General features: G+C 32.9%; 1 protein-coding gene across 2 annotated transcripts in view; it reads right to left on the bottom strand.

Moving 5' to 3' along the window:
• The window catches only part of TBC1D19 (TBC1 domain family member 19), a 53,648-nt gene that overhangs the window by 10,617 nt on the left and 21,971 nt on the right, over positions 1–21,060 (bottom strand). Inside the window, exons 6-14 of one of the 2 annotated variants that reach the window (XM_072862854.1) lie at positions 20,675–20,738; positions 19,730–19,776; positions 17,572–17,682; positions 16,641–16,713; positions 15,805–15,843; positions 13,200–13,312; positions 4,787–4,840; positions 4,247–4,309; positions 234–318 (exon numbers count right to left, since the gene is read on the bottom strand). In XM_072862854.1, coding sequence (XP_072718955.1) covers positions 234–318; positions 4,247–4,309; positions 4,787–4,840; positions 13,200–13,312; positions 15,805–15,843; positions 16,641–16,713; positions 17,572–17,682; positions 19,730–19,776; positions 20,675–20,738 — 649 coding nt within the window. Of the gene's footprint in view, positions 1–233; positions 319–4,246; positions 4,310–4,786; positions 4,862–13,199; positions 13,313–15,804; positions 15,844–16,640; positions 16,714–17,571; positions 17,683–19,729; positions 19,777–20,674; positions 20,739–21,060 lie in introns of both variants that reach the window. The other variant, XM_072862853.1, reaches the window with a different exon arrangement.

The following is a 21,060-nucleotide window of genomic DNA, read 5'->3' as shown; positions in this document are numbered from 1 at the left end:
TGCACAGAAAACTACAGTAAAAGAACACCACTGCAATCTGCCCTTCATGTGATCAGCTTCTAAACTGTCATAATAGAATCTGTGCAGCTGTCAACTGGATACATGAAGTTTTTATTAACGTTCTTTTAAATGTAGCCTACTAGGCATAATGAACATAAAGGAAATTCACATACTGTATTACTGCAGCAGTCAACAAAAAGCTATGCAATCTTTTATAAAACAATTCCTTTTACCTCGTATATATGATTTGGGTGGGGTGGCACTACTGTAAGTAAAGTGCTCCAATACAGATGTATCTCGGGAAAAACAGAGTAATACCTGCAGAAAAGGTAGCATATAAAAATCAGCTGGCTTACTGGATCAACAAAGCAATGTCAAACAGATTTAAGGACCTGCCTTAATTAGCACCTATTAGATGCTATTGAAGAGAGCTAATATGGTTGACAGCTCTTGACCAACTTAATTTACTTTCCTGTTCAAATTTCCAGGCTCGCTTTGAACTTGCTATGATTTTACCTTCACATTCATTTCTTGTCAGTAAAATAACCCCGTTCTCCAACCCTCCTCTTTGCCTCTCAGCATGGGTTTATCCCCTTCTGTCACATCATTAGTGACTGTACATGCAACTGGCTGCTTTGATACCTATTAGGTTATTTTTCTATTCAGTTGCTATGACCTGGGGAAGTCCTAGTAAGTGAATAAGCAAATGAAACATTTGCATTTTCACTCGTGTGCAGTTCCAGAAGACTGATCTTTACATTCACTTTCGTTCCCAGGAGCTTTACAGAATGCTTGCATGACATTCAGTTCTTTCAAAAAGCACAGATTATAATGTTCACCTCGTATCCATAAGTTCTGAAATGCACCTTGTATTTTGTAAAATATATTTGTATTTTTTACTGTTTACATAAATAAAATATCTAGTATTCACAGCAATTGAGTATAAAATTAAATACTAAAAGCATTCCTAGAAAAAAATTAACAATAAAGAATCTCATCCTATATGAAGTTGTAAAAAAATGTAATAATTAGTATTGTACTTGAAAATTTTTGTTTTCATGCAATGAAAGACTGCACTATCAAGAACGTACACAAGAGGGCAGAAGTAAGACAGACTTCAACTTGCTGCTGACTTTTTTTGCATACATTAAACCCTCTCTGTTCTTGTAGGTTTTAAGAATTTGTTTGTTTGTTTTAACTGTAGCCAAGGTGTAAAAGGTGGAAACGTTTTAGATGGTATTTCACTATATAATTTATTGTGAATAGAGATGAATGGATTTTTCCTTCAACTAATTATCGCAAACATTTTCCAGATACCAGCATTTGTCAAAGGAAAACATGCAAAACCGAAACACTCTGGCATCTGAACATAATTGCTTTTTTTAATTTTCTATGGAAAGCAGGTCGTATTTTGAGACTTTTTGCTCTTTTGAACCTCAAAACTATTTCTCAGATACAAACCTTTTAAAAAATAAATAGTTCCTTTATCTCAAACAGTTTAAGCTAAATATTATTTTTGCACAATACACAATAATTTTCATAGCTGCCAAAATATAGCTGACAATAACAATACACAGGCAAATGTAATTCTCTGTATATGTTAACTGAGGTGAAAGAAAAAGAAACTAATCTAAAAAGGACATAAATTATGTTCTCTCACAGGGGAAAGAATGTAACCTTAATTTGAGGCCCCCTTTTTTAGGAATACAGCATCCAGTACCAGTATCTGGAAGTCTTTAAGACTATGCATCTTTATAAGAGATAGACTTTAGCTCAAACATAAGTTATGACTATACCTTAAAACTGCTGGGTGAGGTTCTTTGCATATATTCATTATGCAGGTTGTAAGACTAAAGTATTAGAATTGAACCTCTGGCCTGAAATAATGAATTTACAAATTTACAAATATATGTTTTATTTTTCTCATTCACAAAATGATAATGCTAAAGAAAACAATGGCACAAACCCCTTTTTAAGTACAGAAAAGTTTGGCAAACTATTGGATATTTATAATCAAAACTGAAAAGAAAACTACTGAATTCAAAGGACTGAGAAAAAAAAAACAAAGCCAAAGCTTTTATCAAAAAGAAATTACTATATTAAAAGTAACTGTATTCTATTTCAATAGTTATAAAGAAGTAATAAAAAAATGTAAACTTTGGGATGAAGAAAGCAAAGATATTAAAGGAAATAAATTACATAACTTCATAGTGTTCTTCCTGAAAAGGATTGCATACTATTAAAGAGGTACCAATAATCCAACCAAACATCCTCATTGTTATTTTAGGCCCAAATTTTCTGGTTTTGATGGATGCTTTATCTGTTAAGTAATACACAGACAAATGCCACACTCTGATCAATGACTTGGAAGACTTAGAGGCAGTAACTAGTCATGAAAAAAAACACAAACCCACTACAAACAGAAATAATTTATCTGGTTTAAACTAACATTTTCATTGCCTATTTTATTTATCCAATATTTAATTCCAGTTATCATATGAAATCAATAAATAATATTCCATACCAGAGTGACTCATACCACAAAATTTTTCCAGGGGCCACAGAACAAAATCGTTTGGCAGCAATGCATTTGCAAATTAGGTTGGAAGAGAAAATTATCAAGGAAAATGGATAACTTTCTTCTAGAAAAAGTCTGAAGAATACCACAAAGTATCAAACAAAACCAGAGCAACTAATAATTAGAAGCTTGAGATACTCTTTGCCTCAAAGCCTTGCAGTAAAACTAGGAACTTCACTTTTCAAAGATTTTTGGCGACTCTCCTTCAAATTACTAAGGATAGTTTAGTCCTTTTTATGATTTTAATTCTGTGATTGTTCTTTTAGTTAATAGAGTTATATAAAAAATCAAAATATTCAACTGTGCTATATAGTGAGAATGATGAACAAAATCAATTTCTGATTGTCTTAAAACGTAAGATTATACTGTATACTAGTTCATACTCCTTCATAGACTGTAATCCTGTGTCCACTGGAACTGTCAGTTAATGACTAAATATGCCTCAGTAGTCTATATAATGAATGAAGCAGAAATAAGAATGAGATTTTCACATCCCATGATGAAGAGATAATGTTACAGTAATGAAGATCATCTTTGACCCTTAAATAAAGAAAAACTTCTACATGTAAATATTTTAGTGAATAAATATCAATGTTTGAGTTGTCATTATGTAGTCATTTTTCAAATTTTAATTCAGAAACAAATTCAGATACAGATCTTAATATTTGAACTATTTTAAGTAAAAAAGGCTATAATTTCATGAGGTTATAATTTTAAGTATTAATGTTTAAATGCTTATTATGCTAAAATATTATATGTAGGCATGATTGAATAGTATGCTTAAATAGTTACGCATATTTTTATAGCTATATGGACTAAGCAGCATTACGGACAGTTTCTTGGTTAGTTAAATTACTAGCAGTTTTACATATTACCATCAAAGAAGAAACCATTTAGTTTCATATAGCTCTAAAATAAAAAATTAAGCAAGTCTAACCCAACAGATGTGACTAATGAAATTGAAAGCACTGTGGAAATGGTAAGTTTGCTGCATGACATTTATGTTGACACTGCAATCAACTACACATTAGGAAATTCATAAATGTAATGTCCTTCTATTTAAGGGCATTTGGCAGGCAGCAACGAAGATAATTCTTTATAAATTAGCTGGGTTCCCCATTGCTAGAAGCAGCTTTGGAATGGGAGCAATCCTAAAAGTAACCATATGTATCACTACCTTATTCAGAATCAATGTCTTAAATTCAAAAATATGTCAACACAGTATCTTTTATGCTTATTGCAGTAGGTCACTGTAAAGCAATTTTTTTTTTTTTTTTTTTTAAACTGGAACCCTGAATATACTTCTCAAATCTTAATTTCTCTGTATGCCACAGCTGTTAATCATTTTATTATTGCAAAGCTGGAAAGGGGAAGAATATGGCTGACTGCGTATCTTCTGGCTTACTGCACTGGAAAGACATTGTGTAGCGTCCTTCAGAGTAGGAGTTTTAGAAGCCTGTCCTGCTTAATCTGTTTAAGTGTACAAGATTAACTTATAGTATTGTTATTCAGAGGGGAAAGTATATGTAATGCAACAAACAGATGCTGTCTAGGGTCCCACTGTACTCTGCCTACACATGAAACACAAAGGCAGTCCTTACTCCAAAGATGATATAATCCCACAGGAGTATACTTCCTAGTTTTTCTAAGAAAAAAATAGTTACATACCTGATATAAATAATCCTCAAATACAAAATAGTAGTCATCGTTGCTTGCTGTCAGCTTTACATCCTGTAATCAAAAAATACAGCAGTTTGAAGCCAAAAGACATCTTTTCAGACTCCCATAGAAGCTAAACTTAACAGTGGTAGAAGACACTGTTTCACCATTGAATCGTGAAAGAGCTGTAGTTAAGCATATACTCCACCTTTTAAAATTAAAAAAATGCTATATTAACTTGATTATTAAAATATTCAGAATTGAAACTTGAAATGGAAGGGCTCGGACCCCAGTGCTTTCTTCCTCACAAAACCAGTTATTCCTTCAAATAAAGTTACCATTTCTTTATGACTTAACAGCTCAGCTCAAACAAATGTCTTACACAAGAGCCAACACAGGCACAAGGAGAGAGTTTACAATAATAAATTCACACTAATTATTCTTACACTCCTTAAAACCAAGCCATCTAACATTTTCTTTGTTAAAAACCAAAGATACTGGTGTGATGAGTACATAAATCACTTAATCACTGTTTAGTGAATCACTTACTTTGTAAATCAGGCTGTCCACTAAAAGGTCGTGCTGAATCACATTCGACTTAAGCTGTTCATAATACAAGATATCCTAAAATTAAAATATTATCATCAGTCTGAGACACAACTTTAATTTATTTTTAAACTAATGAAGCCAATTTTTAACAATTTAAAAAAAAAAGCAAGAAAAATCATAAGCATGTATTCAGCTGAAAAACCTACTGCATAATTTATGAAGTGTTCTACCACTATTTATTCTAGCTTAAGCCCTAAGAAATAAGGCAGATATTTGAGACTTTATAAAATTACCTCCCCTTTAGATAATTAATAAAACAAGAATGAAGGAACTAATTCAAATCAGAGATCCGTATCTTCCAACCTTCGGGTCTCTACAGCTAAAACATTTTCAATGCTCAAAATCATCACGTTTTTTTTCTTTGTTACCCTCTATCTTCATGCACCTCTCCATTAATAGGTTCTGTCATATCTTCCAGCATTAGGGAGTTGCGGCAAATATTTGATAGTAATCTAATATAAATTTCTAAATAGTATAAATTTGTGAAAAGATGAAATGATAAATATATAAAAAATCTTGTGAAGAATACAAAGAAGTTGGACCTTTTTTAAAACTCCAATTATTTCCTCAATGTCTACAGAACATACACAAGGGTGAAATGATAGGGAACTATCAGAACAAACACTTCTCTGCTTTTGCTTATTCTATCCCTTTCTTCTTAGAAAGAGCTTGCAAAGGAAACAAAAAATTAAATATTGCGCTATCATCATGTAACTTCTAAATCCCTAAATACCTCTCTGTCATTATGCCTACAATTGAATACCTCAGTTTCAAATGGATTTGGAATAAATTTATAAACTAAATCAGCAGTCCCAAAGCTCCTTCGCACTTCACAGAACTATTTTGAATTCAATATGTCTCTACAGGAATATACAAGCATTTGTGTGATGCCAAGTTTTACATAATATTTATTGCCAATTTCTTTGCAAAAAAAGGTAAGTCTGGAGTAAGGATTTAAAGAACAAATGGGAAGTAAGATCAAATTTTGAGAAGGAGAGAACGGGAAAAAAGTGAAGAGAAGGCTAGGGAACATTGTAACTGTTCTTTGCATTAATCCAAAACTGAGAAGTGGTGAATATTATACACTTAGAAATTATTAGAATTAATACATTATGAGACTGTTAAGTTGAAATTAGGACAAAAGCTGTATTTATTAAGTACTGATAACTACCACAGGGAAAATATTTACATTTTTCTTTCTGAGAAATAAAAAGGGGAGGTATAAATAGTACACTCTTTCTTTACGAAGGATCAGACACAAATATTTACTAAATGTAAAGTGATTGCAGCATGAATGTATCACTGTTCTTAAGAGCTACAGAGAACTACTCTAATATTCAAGTCACAATTTTAAAGTATCAATACTGTAGTATAATTAACTGTAACACTGCCAAATGAATAATGTCTAAAGGTTTTTTTGCCATATCAAATGACTGTATGTATTAGAACAGAAGGAGCTAACAAAAAAAAAACCCTCTTCTTTTTCATGCTAAGTAGATTGCATGATTAACTGTTTCTGTTGTATATGGAAGTACTCCTGTATAAGAAAGGTACAATGAAACTCATGACTACAAGGGTACTAGATAATGCAACTACTAATTTATCGTAACTTGGGAAAGAGATTCTAATAACTTCATCGTTTCCTGTTATCATTTCATAGTTTTTAATTCTCTAGAACTGCCTTGAACAATTGCTAAAGGCTGTTTGGAAGTGGGAGGAGAAAGTGGTATGAAGGAAGAGAGTAACCTTTTGCTACACACATATAGAGCACACTTTAAATTTATATGCAGAAACAAGTTTTCTTCTTAAAATACTTTCACCTGAGGTCACACGGTGGCTCCAAGCCACAAGTTAACATTATCACTAGTCCAGTATTTTGTACTACCCTTTTCCTTCCTGAATTAGGAAGCCATTCAGTTATGTTTTACATTTGCTTACAAGAGTCCATTTTCCTGTTATTATTAAAATTATTCTAAAACCACAACTAAAAAGTAATCACTTAAGTACATGGTCCATTAATCTTAACAGTCAGAATAACTTGGTATTAAGTTGAATTGCTGCTGTTTTATTCACACTTAGAATAGACTTACTGATTTGGCATGCAAAGAATGACTTCACTGTATGTATGAAGAACAGATTTCTGTACAAGAAAAAAATTCATAAATGATGCTCTACTGTACTGACATCATGAGTTTAGAGTGCTAGTTTCAGTGCAGTTTTGTTTATGGTATCATACTGAACTATGATTGTTACGTTATTAATCTCTAAAATATTTACTAGCTTCCTATGCCTTAATTCAACTGCACTATTAATTGAAGTGTAAAGAATCATGTTAATTGCAGCTATGTATAAATTACAGTTTAATATAGCCAGTGAACAGTATCTTCCACAGAAGAAAACCAGAAAACCGCTGAAATAAATTTAAATGAAATAGTTTTAATCAGAACAGAGTATATGGTATTTGTTAATCCAGAATGACACATGTATTTAAAAGATTTTGTAAAATTTCTTTTTGTTTTAGCAAAGGAATCAATAAAGCTGAAGTGTAGAAACTTTCCATTTCTCACCCTTCAGACTTGTGTACCCATTAAAAAAAAAAAAAAATCTACTACTTAGAATATAAGGCAAATATTGCCTGAGTGAGAACAGAGATTTGAATCACTTAGCCTTAACCAAGAGGATGTACAGTTTCTGAAACATATTTCCTTCCCAATTTTCCTCCTTAATTTGTTTTAATTGGTGTAAATAATTCAAGCAGTTAAAGTGGTAAGAATAAGCAATCTGATGTTTAGGGCACTGTCTTAGAGAGCAACTGAGCTCAGATTCTGCAGCAACTCGCAGAAACTGAATGGAAGTTCTTTATAATTCAGTTGAAGACTTTCTTCAGTATGATTTTAAATAAAAAGGGTAAAGAGTTTATCACCTTTTCTTTTTTCATAAATAATAGTTCTTCCTTTGCTCTTACAAAAACCCAGTAGGCCGACTTGGTCATTTCTCAGAAAATAAAACACCATTTGCTGTCACTGTTATAATTTCAGCATGGAGTAAAATTTCAAACACAACTCAAAACTCTACCCTGAAAAAATGAATAGCAAATTTACATTGCAAATATTAGCAGAGTAAAACAGTACTTAAATATTTTAACAGTTAAATAATTTAGTAAAAAGACCAGAAGGCCAAGCTGTCCATCTGAACTAGAATTCATGAGAAAAAGTTTGGGAAACAAATCAGAAATTATTAAAAAGGTACTTGTAATGCAAAAACATTCCTAACCATTCCAGGAATAATGGTTTTAATTCATCACTTGTCATTCATTTTCTGTTAAACTGTGATTGTTGTGATGCAAAATCAAAACAGGGCTTGGAAATCACACTGGTTTTTTAGACACAACTTGACCACAAGTAGATCTTGCCGATGCCTCTTAGTAAGACAAGAGGCTTGTGATTCATGCTGTATTAATAAATTTATTCCTTATGTCTGAGTCAAACAAGACTGGTCACAGATTTGCTTTCAAGCCACATGACCCTTTTGCTCAGTGATCAGTTTTTCTCACACAGTGAGAAATGTTTTTAAGAACCTCACTCAGGCTTCAAAAAAGATTCAAGTCTTGTTTTACTATTTTATTGGTTGCATTTCTTCCTCTAGATGAGACAACTGACTACTACCAAGTTTCAGGAATGTCCAAAAATGTGGCAGGTTTCTTGGCCTAAAATGTTTTCATTTACAAAACCAAAATCTTACCATTTTCATCTGATTCAACCTTTCTTCTCTGTCTGCCAAATCTTAATGTAACCTTGATTTGTAAACTTTTTACTTTTTAAAAATGTGTTGCATTTTTATATAGACCATAGCTTTTCTCAAAATAATATGTATTTTTTTGTACTGCACCTTCAAACACACTCATCTTTCCAAGTCGAAACAAAGTACATTTCAGGATTGCAGTGCCCAGCCCTCTTGACCTTACAAAGCCACATACCAAAACTTCTACCCAAAAAACCTCATACTGAATCCACCCGAGAGCATAAGGAAAAAGGAGCTCTGAAAGTAGTTCACAGGCAGGAGCAAACAGTATCTTTCAGCAGTACCCAGCAAAGCTAGTTTAAGCAGAATCTGGTGATTCACCTTCTTTGAAATTAAGGTTTGGATTACTCAGCAGCCTCTGTGCAGGCACAGTCCACCTGTGGCCTGTCATGAAATTCCTGGCACAGGAGCTGTACTCTCATTGCTGAACTGTAGGCAGCTCATGATTCATTTTTAGGTTACCTCATCATTTGATTGCACTATCTATACTTGCCTCTCAAATCTAGTACAAGAAATGGGTGGGTGAAGCATCAAACTAGGAATATGAAGAAAGACTGACATTGGGGAGTCTAGAAAGGAGACACTAAGATTTGTGGGAATTGGATGAAACCTAAAAAATGGTAACCAGCATTAATTAGGTGAGATGTAGATTTTGGAACAGAAGTACCAGAAACAAGTACAAAACAAAAAACTAAACAGATTCAATAAAGAGATAATGGACAAAAGAGCTAAAGAAAGTCCCTCCTGGCAAATCCTGGAAGAGGACCCAAAGCTTATTCTCCTTTTACCAGACATCTGTGAAATCTACTTGTAAAGTACACCCTTCTCCAGTCAAAGATGATGACAGTCCATTACTGCTAACTGGCTTCTCAGCTGTTTGAATGGTGCAGTGGGTACCTTCGGCCACTGATTCTAATCTAAATAACCCTACCGATAAGGCACAGAGTTACATCATGCTCCATTATGAACTTACCACCTCACCTATTTATTAAGTTTTTAAACCTAGGAAATTACATTCAGTAAAAGCTGTAGTAACGCAAAGCATTACTAATTTCTGCATGCCAGAATTTTCAGAATTAAGATTGATTTTCAACTTAAAAAAAAATTAGAGGAAAAAAGCCTGTAAGATAATGAACAATTCTGTTTTCTAAGCACTGCTTGAATAGCATGCAGTGAATAAACAATAGGGTAACACACCGAATAGAAGGAAAAAAAAAAAAAGTTAAACATTCTCAGTAAATGTGTGCCATCCATTTTGTGCAATCAATGAGGCGGACATCCCACAGGAAAAACTGTGCTTTTGTGATTCAAGAGCATACGATAAAATATATATATACACAGCAAATTGGACTGTTTGCACAGACAATATTAACTGTGACACTGTTCAGCTTTTAAATGTTTGACTTTGCAACCTTAAAAATGCTCTTTTAACACAGTTTCTCTAAAATGTAGCATTACAAATGACAACTAATAAACAATTCATTGCCAGGAAATGCGTTTACGCATTTCTAAATAATCCTGCATATAGAGCTTAGAGTTTATCATTTTTACGATTACGATGCTAGATTGCTAGTATCATCCCTTGCTTGGCTGTATATTAGCTTTATGCAGAGGCTGAAGTTTACTGAATAAAATTTTCCAAACAACAATATTGGATGCTAACACACAGAGTGCTGCCCATACTAAACTCTCATAATGTTTTACATTAAAGAAAGGAAATTCACAGTGCTTAGGAGTTATAGATTCATACAGCTACAAATGTAATAGAGTCTAAACTGCAAACCAGAAATATTACAGCAAGAAATCTCTGCAACCACACAATTCAACTTCAGCAGAGAAACAGTACACAGGAGGTAGAGAAAAGAACTGTTAGATAAACCAATAAAGTCTATATGAAATACAGCAGATCATAAAATAGCTACATGTATCTGAAAACTGCTTTGCTATACTTTACAAAAAATAAAGCAGTATATTCAGTATATGCAAGAAGAACATCTCAGGGTGTTAGCATTCTGGCAGTAGTTACAGCCTTACTTCTGTGAAACGCTAGTAAATGCAATGCTTAAAATAAACTATGTACATTCAGCTTATAGCTATAGTAACCGATGTGCTATCCTACCTGATCTATGGGCAGTCTGCTAGGTCTCAGTCAGAAAGCCTATCCCTTTAGTGCATTTACATTTTTAGTACTCAAAGTCCATAAAACAACCGTAACTTAGAGCCCAGGATAACGAATACTGTACTATGCTATGCAAAAATGATCTTGGAAAATAAGATAAAAGGCTCCAATGGGCTTCTTTAGAAAATACATTTCAGTTTAGCATGATAGAAAAACATTCATACGCACTTAGTTCACCAGCTTAGATGATTTTCTCCAACTTAGTATATCGTGTCCACAGACGTAATAATTTCTGTTCTTTGTGGGGAGGGAGGGTGGATTTCGTATTTTGCTGTTTTACAATCCTTTATTTCAACAATCTCAAAGTAGTGACAAATTTGCAGTCTGCATCCATCCTTACTTATCACTTTTTCTTGATGTTATCGTTACCATTTTCCAACCACTTATCATCATCTTTCTCAACTTCTTTCAGCATCATCATAAAATATTGTCTCACCAATAATTCCTTGGACACAGTCTACTCAGTTCAGTCTCAAGGCTCTGGACCATGTAGAATGTCTCCTAAAGGAGACTGTCTACTGCACTGAATCTCAGAATACTGTATGCATATATAGTTTATTTTTCTTCTTCATCTATAGTTGACAAGCATCATTTGCTAAGTGTATAGAAAGTCATCTCAAGGTAAAATATTATGTCAATGAGAACATATTAGCTGCCCTGACATAAGGGTCCACATGCATCCTTGCGATAAGTTGGAGCTGAATTACCATTTATTACACAGTAAAGGCACATACATGAGCATTGTGATCAAACAGCTAGTGTACTGTCCTCTAGCTTACCTAACAGTAAATTGAGCCAATACCCTCAACAGCAGAGACTAACCTTTTGAGAACATCTAAAATATTCACACTTAATGCATCGTATAAACACATATTAAAAACAACTATAAACTAGAGTTAAGTTTTAAAGGACCTAACAGTGTGGCTGACAAATATATTAATAGACAGACATAGCTTCTTCCTCTTTAAAAAAGGTAACTGTTGAAAGTTGTCCATGTGAACTTCAGGAAAGGGACTTTAATAAATCTATTTCCATAACAACTCATGCTTTACACGAACATAAAATGAAATATTTTATCATTTTTCTGATTATTATCTTGACTGTCAGTCATCAAAACAGAATACCTGGCTTTTTTATTCAATTATGTCATTTTCCACATTAAGATAAAAATGCTCTTAAAGCATCCAGCATTTAACAGAATATAAACAGATGCAATGTAACCAACAACATTAATTTCACACCTCTAATATTCTCAGTCTTATAAAGAGAGACTTCTAAAATTCAAGGTGTCCCGATAATTTAAAATAACATAAAACTAGTGCTGAGCATCTTAAGAAAGATGTGTAACACTTCATTATTATTTCAACAGCTCTTTCTTCTACAGAAAATTCAATCTTCTATTTACTAGAAACAAAAGCCTATTTTATTTTTTCAAAAAGGAATAAACTAAGTAATTCTAATACTAGACCAAATAACTTCACCTCCGTAGGTAAGCTGTCAATGAACAACATTTAAATTTGTTTTCAAGGGCAAGATCTTATCATCGTACTAGGTAGTTAGCAATAAGTGCCTCAGTATTAGAAGAAAATGGCTACATCCTCAAAGGACATGAGATGCTGTGAAATTCTCACATTTATGAGCAAATTTACATATATGCATGTTATTTCTTATTGCAATAAAAGCCTTGCATCAAAAGCATTCACAATTCTGCAAAGATTTAAATAGGGATTTAACTTTCTATGGTACGTTGGATATATCGACTATAGCATGGCTTCGGATACTGCAAAAGATTTCATTGTTGAGCACTTGAGTCAAATATAATGTACTATGAAAAACTGCTGCTGTACAAGGGAGTATGAAAACAATCCACATCTTACTAGTTCCTCTTTATGTCTTTTTGATCGTACATATGTAGAGTATATGCAACAATATAAAAAGCAATTTACAAGACATGTACATGCATGTGATGACAGGTTCAAATAGCGGGCAAAAAGGTATAGCACATCATCTTTTTATAAAACTCAGCAAAGATAAGAGAGGTTCAGTCTTCTTTCCAGGACTTTTTTCTTGTCCCCTTCTGAAGAAGTCAGCACCACATAGGAAAACCTCAGGAGCTGGCCAGATCGATTAAATAGTTTGTTCTACAGTATTTTGCTCATATATCTGTTAAAAGATTAGGGAAGAGCCTAAAAAACTTCACCACAGCATGGAGTTTTTTTACAGGCATGTGTATATTTCTTATAAAATGTTTATCAGTTTCTGTGACAACTCAGTAGAGCATTTCTATTTGGGAAAAAGATCACTAGAATATACATGCTTGCACTTTTGTGTTTTCACCTAGTCTTCATGTTTTACTCTCACTTTGCTCCTTACCTCTGGCTGATTAGAAATATTGAGAATGAGGGCCCACAGATCAGCTCGGAGTGCTGTTGGACATCCCTGACGAACATATTGTTGAGCTGCAGCACTATCTTGCTCTGCTAAAACTGTAAGAAAAAAAGCAGGTAATGAATTGATGTAGTTTAAGACTTCCAAAGTTTATCACATTATCAAATACTTTAATTTTTAACTTTACAAACTGGTTTACCATGCTCTAAGCATTAGCTAATGGGAAAACATCTAAAATGTCTCGTTTCCACAATGCAATTTTGAAGCAGTTCCCTGGGAAACAGGACAATTGATATTAATAAGCAAAGCTGTACTACCTTCTGTCATAAACTAGCACTTAGTATGTATCCTCTTAGTATGTATCTATGACTATATAAAGGCCAGTTGCAGCTGGTAGGCTGGCATCAAGCAGAACAAGCAGCTGTATATAGCCACAAAATACTCCTGTTTAACTATGAGCAGTATCTCACTTCAAATCGGAGATTGCCGTTTATTCTGGTTTTTTGTGTCTCTCCTATTTTTATGTTAACTATACGAATATCTTCACAGGTAACTCTGGGGCGAGAATTTTCCATTTCAGAATGTACTGTCGTGTTCTCTTGTTATCGGTTTACGTACTCTGGAGGATAAAGACTTTCTCAAAAGATTTTTGTTTTCCTTCAGATTGATGTAAAACAAATACTCTACTGTTGACAGGTTTGCTTAGATGGGTCATTGTTGTGAAGCTTTAGACTATTCTGTCACAAGGGCCTCATCCTGAATACAGTACTGTACATACCTTAGAGCAGATTATCTCATTCCTTACTTAAATCTATAAACTCGCATCTTTAGATATCCTAATCTGGTAGAAGTGTTGTTTCCCATTGAGGTTATGTGATTAACTGTACCTTCATACTTGAAATGTCTTTCACAACAGAGAGAGTAGTTGGGAGAATATTTCTGTGAGATTATCTAGACATTAGATTGGTGTTGTGATGGTACTCAGAAGTTTCCAAATCCATATCCTCTGATTTTTCTGAAGTCTCTCAGAAACAACTTGCTTTTCTAGATTCCACTAAATTCGATATTTGCAATATCTGCCCTGACATGACTTAGAATGATGAAGTTTGAAATTATAAATCTAACTGGTTTGTCTCTCCTTCCCTTTCTTCTTAAATACTGAATAGACCAGTCTGCCAATTTTCTGTTTAACCTGCAGAGCTCTAACACAGGCGGTGTGTGATCTTTTTCTTCCTAAATGAAGAGAGCAAAAAGAAAAAACATTCCTACATTCCCCACAAAACTTTAGAAAAGACTGTGATTTATCTCAGTGTCCATGAGTGTTTACCTTATTGTTTGTTACTGAGACACAAAATATTAAAAAGTAGTTTTGCTATATACAAGATAGGTTTTACTAAATACAATAAAGAAGATTCGTCAGACTTGGCAATACATCTAACATAAAAGCAAAATCAATACATCAGTGGCAACGAAAGTCATAACCAACACCGAACAGAGCATGCAGTGAGATTCCCACTGAATGAAGTGTGATTCCAGTTTATGGTCAAGACTCTTAATTTCCATTTTTACAAAATTTTGTGCCTTTGCATATAGGAAAAGCTAAGACAATCTCTGTAATAGAGGCTGCTCTACACAGACAAGAGACAAGAAGTAAGAATTACACTGTGGAGTTGAATGACTGGCTCGGGAAGTCTGTATGGGGAATTTATTTGGAAGAACAGGAAAAGAACAGAGAAATAGACAGTACCCTAATGAGTTGCTCTTGGATCAGAAAACAGATGATGAGGGATAGGAGGAGGACTGCAAAAGGGGAGGTAAGAAAGGTCACTGTTTTGTTACTGCAACAAAAAAAAAGGGATGAAGGACTTTTGGGATGGCATCCACTCTATTTTTTTCTTTGATGGTGATAATGTTTAGCAGGAATCACAAGAGACAGTAAGAAGATATTGATGGATTTCAAACATTCCTTGTATGTTTCTTCTATAAGCAAACTTGAGCTAATAAATGATTATTTCTTTTATCTTTCCCTTTTTTTTGTAGGTTATTTCTTAACCTACAGAAAAACCTGGAACTTCTTCAGAAAAAGCAGTATACAGGGACAAATGAGTGAATTTTCCATGGTGGCTAAGTATTGCAATATTTAGCAACTTCTGCAATTGCAAATAACAATTAAAAATACTCTGTTCTGACACACAGGCGTAAACCCCATTACACTAATGAGAACTGTGTGTGCAGAGAAGGAAGTGCAGAGTTTTTTGATTTTAAAATGAAATTCAGTAGTGGCATAAGTTAAGTTATCACCAAAAAGTTATGTCTCTCTGCTTCCTATTTAATTTTTAATGAAATATCTGTGGAGCTATTTATCTGGTAGCCACTGGTAGACTGCAAATGCTTGCTTTTCTGTCTCTGTCTAAATTACAATGGTATTACTGACTGTCTCTCTCTAAATTACAATGGTATTACTGACTATGCTTTGTGTTAGTCTGTCTAAATTGTTAAAATTCTAAAAGGTATATGTAATTGAGCTAGAAATTTACTAACCATATTCCTAACTACTCACAGTTTATTACAGATGAAAACAGATCCATACCTTTCTGTCCAACACGTACATGTTCATTTTCAAAGAACTCTAGAAAATAAATAGAAAAGAATGACAAAAATTAAATAAAGATAATCCAGCTAGTAATGTATTTTATATTTTTACTACACACCACTACATTCAGCTAATTTTTACTGCTAATGTCACTAAAAATTAACCTGCATGAGCATCAATGTTCTTTTTCAAAAACTAAGAAAAAATAATACTACAGAATTTCTGTTCTGAAGGACACAAATACCAAAGTAGCACTATACTGTATGAACCTAGACTTTCAATTAGGTAAGTTTCCATTTAAAAAGAAAAATCACTTGATACTATAATGTTTTCCATTTTTATATGGAAAGACCATTTTACAACTTGTTTCTACAGGAATAAATGCATACATGGAAAACCAACAGAAATTATGCACTATTTAAGCTACTGAATATTAACATATGGATATTTTCTGTAATATTTTCTTAAAGATAGTTATTTAAGAGATGTTCGTATATATGCCTATCTGTTAGTTGGATTAACATTTATTGATATTTTCTGTATTTTTGGAGACAGGCAATTTTGTTCTCTAGGTCCTGAAGTGTTCAAACACACTGAAATTAACATATTTTCAACTTAAGGTGATGATTTAAAACCTTCTCCAAATCTGACCCTTCATATTTGCAATGTTTTCTATTATTAGCTATATTTTACTAAGTAAATCACTACAATCATAGTTACAGAACAAATATTTATGGTTTATTATGGAAAAAATACAGAAATTACTTGATAATTGCAAAGTATTCTACTCATTAGTGTTCTATTTAAATGACTGAAGAAGAGCATTAGCTAACCAGGAGGCACTTGTGCTGAATCATCAATACCCAGCTGTCCTATATTTAAGCCTAGTTCACTGAAGTCTTCTTTCTGAAAAGAAACAAAACCATAAAATAGTAATTAACAATGTTTAATTCTCTAAATCACTAGAGATTTCTTCTGAAAGGCTTAATGCGGATATGTTCTAAACCAAACATAGTTCTTTTAAACGTATATATATGAAATACAAGCTCAGGTTTTTAAAGAGAAGAATCTCACATCAATTCTTACTCTAGTTTTAGTTATAGGCCCCAGTTTTCATGTCAACTATGAGCTACACCTGGATGTAATAAAGTGGTGAATGAAAGATTAGGTTAAGGATATCTAATTCCCAGCTCTTCCCCAACTCAGATGCAAATTTTTCTACTAGCATAAAATCCTCAAGAGACTTATCAGTGAAGCATTAAGAGCAGCTCTCCTATTTTCCAATTATAATACTAGTACCCAAGCATTACCTTTCATTTACAGTCTGACAATAAAGGGATTTAAAATTACTTTGAGAAGAAAATTTGAAGCTAACTAATTGTCAGGTTAGGAATCTTGTACAGCGTGAAATAAAACTGTAGAATTAAGATAAACTACATATTTAAAGTTTTCTTGTACAGAAAAAAATAAGTGAATAACATGTACAGAAGTATATTTTTGGTACAAATCAAAGCTGTGAGGCATAAAATGAAAAATTCCCTACTGGCAGATAATTTACTGTTTATGTTTTACTTTTCATTAAAAATGTATTTTCATAAAACTTTTTTATGCTCTGTTTTTTAAGTACGTCTTTAGACTGATTTTCACTTTCAAAAGGAGAAACTTATCATTATATTAATATTCTTCCTTATTGTTTAGAATCTTATTCATTAGCAAGGAAAAATAATTCTTACAGAAACCTCTTGTAAGAAAAAATATACTTACCAATTCTGGAATATCTTTAACTTTTAGAGGAACCTGAATTAGCCCCAGATGACTTCTGAAACTCGGCTGTTCTCCATTTTCATAATTCGGGTTTCGAAGATTCATCAGTACCTTAAAAACGGTAGCTGTGTCATTCCTTGCATATATTCAGAAATTTACATTCAGAACTCTTCGTAACATCATCAGTATTACAAACAGTACATTCAGCATAAAACCATTTCCTGCAACTATCGTATATATAAGCCGAAATTATCAAATTATATCTCAACATTTTCAAAATCAAAAAGGAGCCAAATTTTTAAGGAAGCAAACATATTCTACTTTGAAAAGTAAGCTCAAATTATGAAATAAAAAAGCAAAAATAATTTTTTACATATGGGATTAAGTGCTGGCTACATAGTAACGTCTTGACTAAAATTCACTTCCTCATCAAAGCCATTCGATAGCCAAGAATATATTTCTGATGGCTACAATATCCAGGATATTCTTCAGTATTACTTTTTTCTGAAAGAATTTTTATCCATATTCTTACACTGGCAATCCTATACAGCTTTCAATCAAAGTGCTACATAATTTGCTACTAAAATAATTTCTTAATAAATAACGATACACCAAAATATCTTCTTTCGTTTAAGATTAAAAAATAAATTACAGAATTGAAAATCTAAAGTAAGGATAAAATTTAAGAGACAAGGAATCATAATGTCAAGATAAGTAACTTTGATCTATAAAGGAATTTACAGTCTCTTACATACTGTTATTCCATGGGTATAGATTTTTATATTATAACGTTGAGCTGACAAGAATTCTTTCTAAGATGAGTTTCCAGCTCTTATGAAATTCTTCCACAACATCCTACCTCTACAATTCTCAGTCTTGTAAGTATTCTAATACTATATAAACTCACTGTCAGACTTGTAAATTAGAAGATTAATGTAAGAAACTGCAAACTCTAGAAAGAAAACAGTATAAAAGAGTGACCTTGAGGGTCACTGGATAAGGCTAAAATGAAGCTGGATTTGTTCAGATTCAAGATTAAATATAACTTGGCTGTTAGTACAGTGATGGAAAACAGAATAAATTAAAAATTTCCAGTATTATTATCACTAACTGAACAAGAGAAGCTCTTTAGAAATGTAATAAAATGGATAGAAAGTTTATTTGTGGATTCAGAAATGCATTCACAATTCATAACCATGAAACAATTTACACTTAAGTCAGAAATACCATAAATCTCCTCTACCACTACAAACAACATTTCACTAAACTTGCACTTAATCACACTGAAATATTAATACATTAACTCTGACTGATAATTCAGTATTAGACTTCTAAGTTTTAGTCTGTAAATTAGGAGGCCATCTTAACCCTATAATTCTACACTGTCGTCATGCTCTAGACAACTTGTTTCCTGTATAACTCTCAGGATATACAGATACTGATTTTTCAAGTTTTATTTTCAATCCCATTTTAATCCAAAATCTCCTACTGTGTCACCATTAAGTTTATTGTCATCAACAATGTTTACTGTCCATCATCCATGCCTAATCTAGGCATAGCTGGTAAAGCAACTTCTGTTCTACTAAGATGTTCTGTGCTTGAACCATACAAAATGATGAGTAATACTGTCATTTCTGACTTCAAAGATTCAGCAGTCACCATTTTTTTAATGGTTTGGTTTGATTACAGACAAAAGCCTCCAAATTCCACACAGTTCTGTTTCACATTTGATTTTTCACAATCTTCATAGATGACCTACAATTTCAACTGCATACAGGTCTATCATCTACGACCAACCAGTCTATCAGCTTCACATATTGCTATTTATCAGCTTAACGTATTGCAGTTTAAAATGTAAAATGATTTATGAAATCAGTTGGAGAAGTGCTCTCAGAGGAACAAAGTTAGCTCCAAACTGATTGTTTGAAAGAGAAAGAGAAGTTTACCACAAGTGCAATTTAAAAATGCAGTTAGAAAAAAGAGACAATAGCATTTTGTTTTGCAAACAAAACATGGAGTCATAAAAAACATGCCAAATTTCACTTGCTATAAAGGACAAATTGTCTGAAATACATGTAACAATTATTTTTCCCATTTCACATAAAAGACTGTAACAGATGCAATTCAATGGCTTAGTCATTGTTTCATAAATGCTTACCTCAAGAAAATCTTTAGGTGCATAAACAGGCCGGAAGAGACTTAGATCTGAAACAAGATTTCAATGATGCTATGTTAAAACCAAGAGATGAAAAAACCATGCAATTTTCCCATACCTGTAACACAATCTAGCAATTTCAATAACATATTAGAGTAAAGATTAAAATACTGTTATCACAGATATCATGGCTACAACCACCACATACTCTCCAAGATTATGCTATTGTTAGTGCCTTAGTTTTGTAAACCCCAGGTAAGGGCACAGTAGTCACAGGAAGCTTTTTACTTATTCCACGAGTCTTTAGATTGAACCATTCTTAGACATGGGAGAGATACGATATTCAAAAGAGGGTTTGGGTTTTTTAACAGCATAGATTGTCGAATTAAACATACTACTGTCAGATAAAAAATAGGGACTAGTCATAAACAATCCATGAAAAGTATTTGCCGTCGCAGAGGCGGTACTGCAATACAAACTAGTACCTTTGCAAAATTGTTTCTTTTAAGGAACTTGGATATGAACTAAGGCAGTTAGCCTTGCTCTCCCAAAGGATAATATGACTGACTATTCTGTGCAAGTGTTATTTTTATCTTTTGTTAATAAAATGTCTGAGCTTAATTATCCATAGTTCTGAACATTTTCTTTCTATTAGCCTGCGCTTACACTAAGAGGAGCTGTGCCCTAGCAGTATAAATCTCTAAAGCACTGTAACGAGTATTATACCAGAACCTCTCAGTGATGACTCAAAGTTAGTACAATAATTTGAAACAAAATAACAATGAAATTAATATTTATTTATGCATAATGACACATCACCAGTGAGAAAAAAAGATTTAAATCAGTTTATCTTGAAGTGATTACATTAATCTTTGACTGACAAATAAGATGTATATGCCATTTTTCTATGTACAAAAAATTAATGCACATAAATTTAGTTGACCTTACCTGGCTCATCAGTTCCCATTTCATTCCATTTATTAAGCAGTTCTTTCTGTTCATTTACAGGCCTCTGAAAGGCACAAGAAAATAACTCTTCTTTTTTTTAACAGAATGAGTAAAAACATGCCTATTTCAAATACATAAATTAAACACTTTAAAAAATAGATTGCACTAGCAATACCAACTTATCTTGCTTACAACTCATCCCTAGCCTGAAGGTATATTCTACTGTAGAAAGTCCAGGTTCCAGTTCAAGGAAACAAGGAGCCCATTAAATAGTTTCATGTGTTTACTAATGAATTTTAGGCTATTTAGTAGTCAGTTTCATATTACTGAAGATTTACTGCTCATTCCATAGAGCTGTTGGACTTTGTCATCAACTTCCTGTCCCT

This window comes from Ciconia boyciana, chromosome 5 (assembly GCF_034638445.1).
Source record: "Ciconia boyciana chromosome 5, ASM3463844v1, whole genome shotgun sequence".
Classification (NCBI taxonomy): Eukaryota; Metazoa; Chordata; class Aves; order Ciconiiformes; family Ciconiidae; genus Ciconia; species Ciconia boyciana.
The sequence above is the reverse complement of the archived record's forward strand: the minus strand, read 5'-3'. Positions and strand labels throughout refer to the sequence as shown.